The sequence below is a fragment of the Calliphora vicina genome, chromosome 5, assembly GCF_958450345.1.
Source record: "Calliphora vicina chromosome 5, idCalVici1.1, whole genome shotgun sequence".
Lineage (NCBI taxonomy): Eukaryota > Metazoa > Arthropoda > Insecta > Diptera > Calliphoridae > Calliphora > Calliphora vicina.
Genome location: NC_088784.1, coordinates 64921655 through 64928851, shown reverse-complemented (window position 1 = coordinate 64928851; position 7197 = coordinate 64921655). Strand labels below are relative to the sequence as shown.

Here is a 7197-nt window from a genome sequence, read left to right as displayed (position 1 = left end):
CCAATGAATTATATTTCGTATAGATATCACAAATGTTAATATGTAAATATTGGGGTATTCAAACTTGTATATGTTAATCTGTATTATTTTGGTCTATTTCGAATAAGTAATAAATAAATTAACATTGCAAATTTTTGAATAATGAACGAACCGATTAATTTGTTTCCAATAACCGATTTATCAAAATGAGATATTAATTAATGCATATTAGCTAAATGGATAACTCTCATTTTAAACCCTTCAAACAAATTAATTAATGGCTGCCATTTTTTCCGCTTATAATATAAATTTTCAATCCAATATCAAAAAAAAAAAATTGAGATAATAGAACTGCAGAACAATTTTTATTGTGCTGTTTTCTAAACATTTCAAATTTAAAAATGCATTAGAAAATTGCATTTGCATTATGAATGCACTTTTAAATGAAAATATTACTTTTAAAATGCAAAATTTAAAGAGCTCATAAATTTGCGAATAAAATCTCGAGTTTTTCGAAATTAGAAAATAAAAAAAGTAAGAGTATGTATTATATTCGGTTGTGCCGAATCTTGTATCAATATGTGAAAATAATATATTTTTCTGTTATAGGGGTTATATCGGGTCTTGTTTATGTCCAGTTTCATCACGTTATTAATTTTTATAAGACAATTATAAATGGGATAAATGTTGCATGGTTTTAGGTATTTATTGTGAACCGACATTGCCCATTTTCAATATCAAACAAACCATATCAACAGATAGTATTTTATCAGCCAGCTAGCTCTTTTCGTTTGGGCCCTATCGTCTTTTCAACAGACAGCCAGAAGGACGGACATAGCTAGATCGTCTTAGAATTTCATAAGGACCCAGAATATGAGTCTGCTATGAATATTTCAATGTCTTACAAACGGAATGACAAAATCATTATAACCCCGATATTTTTTGATGGTCGGTATAAAAATAGAAATGTCTAAATGACTCCATAGGGCATATATAATTTTTTTTTTGATGGTGGGTATAAAAATAGAAATGTCTACATGACTCTATAGGGTATATATATCTATATGTGTGTCAAAAATAAAAAAAAATGTAATACCCAAGTTAAATTTTTGGGCGATGTACGCTGGAATGAATAATATATATGGGGTATTTCATGTCAAGTGAACCAACTTTTAAAATTGATGTCTTCCGATCGGTTAGACCTATTGGATAGTAATTCAGACACAATTTTTCAACAAGATCGGTCAAGAACTCTCTGTGTTAGTGGGGGTAAAATTTGACATTTTTCTTCAATCTTTCGAAAAAAATATTCAAAAAAACAAGTAAGAAGCTATATTCGGCTGTGCCGAATCTTATATACCCTTCACCAAATTATATTTCAAAATAAAAATTTTAAATATTTTTAGGTAAACAAAATTTTTTTTTCCAAAATGTTTTTTTTTTAAATTTTAAAAAATGTATGTTTGTTTTTTAAATATTTTGGTGAAAAAAAAATTCGGGTTAAAAAATATTTTTTCCGATTTTGACCCATTGTAGGTCCAACTTACTATGGTCTTATATACGTCGTTGCTAATGTCTTTGAAATATCTATCATTAGATATCCATATTGTCTATATTAATGACTTGGTAATCCAGATATAGGTCAAAAATAGGTCCAAAATCGAGGTTGTCCTGGTTTTTTCCTTATATTTCAGCCATTTGTGCACCGACTTACTCGATTTTAAATAGCAACTACGCAACCGAAGAATTTCGGAGATAATGATGTATGAAATATTTGGGGGCTTCGGAAATTTGATTTCAACAGACAGACAGACAGACAGACGGACATGGCTTAATCGACTCCGCTATCTATAAGGATCCAGAAAATTATATTGTGGAAATTACAAACGGAATAACAAACTTATATATACCCTTCTCACGAAGGTGAAGGGTATAATAAAATTTGTTTAATATTTTTTTCCGAAATCAAAATCTTTTTTTTCCAAAATTGGCCCTTTTTTCTTAAAAGAAAGCTTAGATATTTTCTTTGAGGACCTATTTGGTCGCTTAGTGGGATGCGAGTTCGATATCTATCAAAATAAATGTTTTGTAACTCAAAAACTCATAAAATTGTTTACTTTTTTGCAAAATTAAAAACTTTGTTTTTCAAAATGGGCCATTTGTTTTTGCTCAAAAGAAAGCTTAGGTCCACTTCTTTAAGAGGGTTTCGGTCGCTTAGTGGGATGCAAGTGGGATATATCAAAATAAATGTTTTGTAACTCAAGACATACAATTTTTGAAGTCGATCGAAAGACATCGATTTTAAAAGTTGGTTCACTTGACATGAAATCCCCCATATGGGGGAGAATTACTACCAAGACTGATAACTTTTTTTCAAGATGATTTGAATAGGAGAAAACACTAAAATATTACTATGTGTAAGTATTTAGATCCTATTACAACATTTTATTGAAAAAAAAATAATAGCTTAAACTGACTATATTAAATTTTTTAATTTAATTGACATGTTTTAGGCTAAAATTGCGGCGAAAACTAGGCTCCCAATTAGCATGTAGTGTGAAATGAATTTGACTCTGCTTGTTTATTTGCTATTATAAAATTGTTTATTGAAACCGAATGTATATTTTCTATTAATTTTTTTAGTTTTTGTATACATATATTTACAGAATATACATATATTGTTTTATTATATGAGAAAAATCTGTCACGTACGGTATGTCACGTACGATATTAAATTTTATTTATTATAAAATCATCCAAAGATTGTTCTTATTTAAATATAACGGATTGTAAAGGAAAAATATTGCGTTTAGTGTAAGAAATTAAAAGAAAACATAACGCCTCTCACGATTCGAATATTTTCGCATATTTCTACATGTACCTCAAAATGAGTTGCGTTTTATGTCACGTACGATATACCCTTATTTCGCTCAATATTTTGGACAACAATATTTCGAAAGAACTTTTTATTATTTTAAAATATAGTACGCTCTGAATGGAACATAAAGACCAAATTATTTTTCAGATACTCTTATTTTTGCAAAATCTATTCCACTCTATAGGCGTACAAATGTCACGTAATATGGAATTGCCCATATGTATAGTACATATGTAATTCAGGAGCATTTCAAAATTGGCAAACGAATATAATTAACGCTACTAAATAAAATGTAGCAAATAAATGACAAAACACAATGGGTCAAAATTTCATCAGAAAGGTTTAAGGTAAAGATGACGTGTTATATTGTAAACTAAGTGCACAAGTGAAGTGTTTGATATAAAATTGTGACTGATAATTAACAAAACTTAGCACCACGTACTTTGGTTAACATTTTTAATTTTTACTATTAAAATTTAAACTTTAGTTTATTACTGTAAAAGCTATAAAAAATTAAAAAAAATTAAAAAAAAATACAGATGGGAAATTACAAATAAAAAGTAGAGAAAACTAAATTAAACATAAATACTCGTGCAGTGAGTACAATATGGAAACAGAAGTGATAAAACAATAAAAGACCGAAATCCCAAAAATAGCAGCAACAACAAAAACAACAATGCTGTTATCTTCTTCTACAAAAAACAAAAAAATATAGCAACAACACATAAAGAGATTTAAGCAGAGCAGGGTAGATATTACACATATGCAACGCATATTGAAATTTCAATATACAATTTTGAAAAAAGATAATAATGACCAACCAGCCGACCAACCAACCAATAGAGGAGTATTGAAATCAGAAATATAAAGAACCGAGTAGAGTGGTGATGAGGAAAGGAAAGCAAGACAAAAAAGAAAGATAAATCATAAAAAGCATTAACTAAAGGGTTTTCAAATTTAGTACACAATCAACCAGCGTAAAGTTAACAACACAATACGCACGCAGCGGAAAGAAACTTCATCAAACTAAATTAAAAAATAAAAACTATAAAATAGTGAAGTGAACACAAAGTGCTTTATCTATATTTTATTTACAATAATATTAAAAACTATTAACATAAAAATGAAAACAGTAAGTGTAATCAGCAGTTAAAGGAAGTTGATTGAACAAAACCAGTGAAAAGTTTTTTTTAAATATGAAAATAAACAAACAATATGAACCAAATGAATGAAGGAACTATATTGATAAATTTGTTATCACAAATACAAAAAAAAATATATATATTTTTAGACAATAAATTAAAATACAAACAATATGTTTATCTTATCATGGTTCATTCTTTCTTTCAAATTATTTTTTTTGGGGGAGACAATAAACTCTTCCCCATTTTATTTTAAAATAAACAAAAACATTTCACTGAAAACTATAAATAATTATGGTTTAAAGATAACACAATACATTTCTTTAAATTAAACCAACCCTCAAATAGAATTGAAAATCAATTAATCAATTTCTGTTTTATAGATAATCCTAGTATCGCTATGCCTGTGCCTTATGGCCACGGCCATAACCGCTGACAAATCCCATAAACATCAAGGCAAACTCTTGAAAAGTGGCCATGAGGAACACAAAAAAAAGCATACCGAGGTACAGCCTCTAAACAAGGACGAAGCTGAACTTAAAACCCATAATCCCACAAATGAACAAGTCGTTGCCAAACCTGCCGGCTCTGGACGTAAACATCGCAACAATCATCATGGCAAAAATAAAAAGGCTGCCAATGCTGAGACTCATACCGGTCGCTCCCGCAAATTACAAACGAAACCCCACAAACAGAATGGTCAAAAATCCCACAATAAAAATCATGGCCGTAAACATGGGCGTGGCAAGCAGGAACAACAGATTTAGTTATTATCTTTAAAAACAAAAGAAAACAGTACAAAATGTAATGTTTCATTATAAAAATTATAAGAAAAAATATATAAAAATTATTTAAATTTATTTAATAAATCCTCCAAAAGAAAAAACAAATAAAACATTTAAATCTTAGTTTTCATAAACAAACAGCATTTGTTTACTAAACATTAGAAAAATAGAAAAATTTATTTAATTAATTTGTTTGCACGTTCTACTCATAGGCGTGTAAACACAATTAAGCAGCGATAGTGGTTGATATTTGTATTTAATTTTCTTGGCAAATAATGATAACATACTTATTATAAGTACGTATGTGGAATATACGCATTGTTGGATGACTTATTGTCATTATTAAACCATGAATACATAAAGTTTAGCATTTGAGTCTAGATCTAAAATCTATATTGAAGGTTCCCTTATGATTCCTTGACATATGGGCAATTCCACGAGAATCGCTACCACGACTGAAAAAACAAAAACCCTTGAAACTTTTTTTCAAGATGATTTGAATAGAATAAAATAATAAAATGTTACTATGTGAAAATATTTAGATCATATTACAACATTTTAAAGACAAATATAATAGTTTAAACTGATTACATATAATTTTTTAATGTTTTAGGTATGTTTGCTATTGTCAAATTGTTTATTGAAACCGAATGTATATTTTCCATTCATTTTTTAAGTTTTTGTATACATACATATATTTACAGAATATATATTGTTTTATTATAAGAGAAAAATCTGTCACGTACGGTATGTTACGTACGATATTAAATTTTATTTATTATAAAATTATCCAAAGATTGTTTTTATTCAAAAATGTGACGGATTGTAAAGGAAAATATTTCGTTTAGTGTAAGAAATTAAAAGTAAACATAACGCCTCTAACGATTTGAATATTTTCGCATATTTCTACATGTACCTCAAAATGAGTTCCGTTTTATGTCACGTACGATATTCCCTTATTTCGCTCAATATTTTGGACAACAATATTTCGAAAGAACTTTTTATTATTTTAAAATATAGTACCCTCTGAATGGAACATAAAGACCAAATTATTTTTCAGATAATAATTTGCTAAATCTATTCCACTCTAAATGCGTACAAATGTCACGTATTCCATGTCATCGTATGAGACATTTGTTCGCCTATTGAGTGGAATAGATTTTGCAAAAATAAGAGAATCTGAAAAATAATTTGGTCTTTATTTTCCATTCATGTCACAGAACTCCATTCCGATCGAAAGTAGAATTAACTCCGTATTTCGATTTTTCAAAAAAGTAAAACGAAAATCTCTTTCGATATTTCTTTGTAATTATTTGTTTTTCTAAAATTTGTAATCAATTTCTGTAATAGAAACTTAACTTTTGTTTTAATATAATAGATGCTGTCAAATAAAAATCAGAACACTGTCCTATAATTTTGAAAGCGCATATTGAGTAGATCATTTTTGTAAAATAAACTTATATTCCAGTCGGTCTGAATTTTTTTACAGTGGGTCAGTTTTAATTTTTTGATCAAAGGTAGCATTATACTAACTGAAAAAAATATTGTATGTTAATATCTGAGAGAATTATTATTGTCATATTGTAGAATTTTATGGGGATCATTTTTGTGGAAGATCTTAACCCTCTATCTCCTCTCTTTAGGGGTCAATTTGACCCTTTTTTCGAGTAAATCAAAGAAAGTCCTTTCAAAAAGGACATTTAAGGATTAAAATATTGTACGAAAATTTTTGCCTGAAAATTTCAGTGGGGGTCACTAAAGGCACAAAAGTTGTAAATATAGCCCTTTACGCTTAATTAGCATAATTACACGCCATCTCGGGGGTCACATTTTTTTAAAATATCTCCAAAAATCCATGTATGATCCGAATGAGCTGAAATTTAAAATAAATAGTCCTTAAGGAGACCTACAAAAAACAAGCATTCATGTATAAGTTATCTCTTTTAGTTCAAGAGATTTTTAGGTTTATTTATTTATGTTTTTTAATTCTGCTCGATAATTTTTTGGATTTTTAGATATAGTGGGCCTACGGAGGCTCGAAATTTTTTTTTTAAATATCAGCCATATTTGCGATAAAATTTCGAATACAATAAAAGTAACTTGCTAATAGTTATCTTGTTGATAGTTATCAATCAAATTTTAAAATCGATGACGTTATTTACAGTGTGATAGTAAAATAACTTTGTACGAATTTAAACATGATACAGGGCTATAAAATCGTAGAGTAAAGCACTATATTTACAACTTTTGAGTCTTTGGTGACCCCCACTGAAATTTTCTGGCAAAAATTTACGTAGAATATTTTAATCCTTAAATGTCCTTTTTGAATGGACTTTTTTTTATTTTCTCGAAAAAACGGTCAAATTGACCCCTAAAGAGAGGAGATAGATGGTTAAGATCTTCCACAAAAATG

General features: G+C 28.4%; 1 protein-coding gene across 1 annotated transcript; it reads left to right on the top strand.

Annotated features, from left to right (window-relative positions):
- Positions 1 to 3719: 3719 nt before the first annotated feature.
- On the top strand, positions 3720 to 4922 carry LOC135960897 (uncharacterized). Its single transcript, XM_065512299.1, has 2 exons — positions 3720 to 3989; positions 4383 to 4922. The coding sequence occupies exons 1-2, from the start codon at positions 3981 to 3983 to the stop codon at positions 4764 to 4766; spliced, it is 393 nt and encodes a 130-aa protein (XP_065368371.1). The 5' UTR covers positions 3720 to 3980; the 3' UTR covers positions 4767 to 4922.
- Positions 4923 to 7197: the final 2275 nt, after the last annotated feature.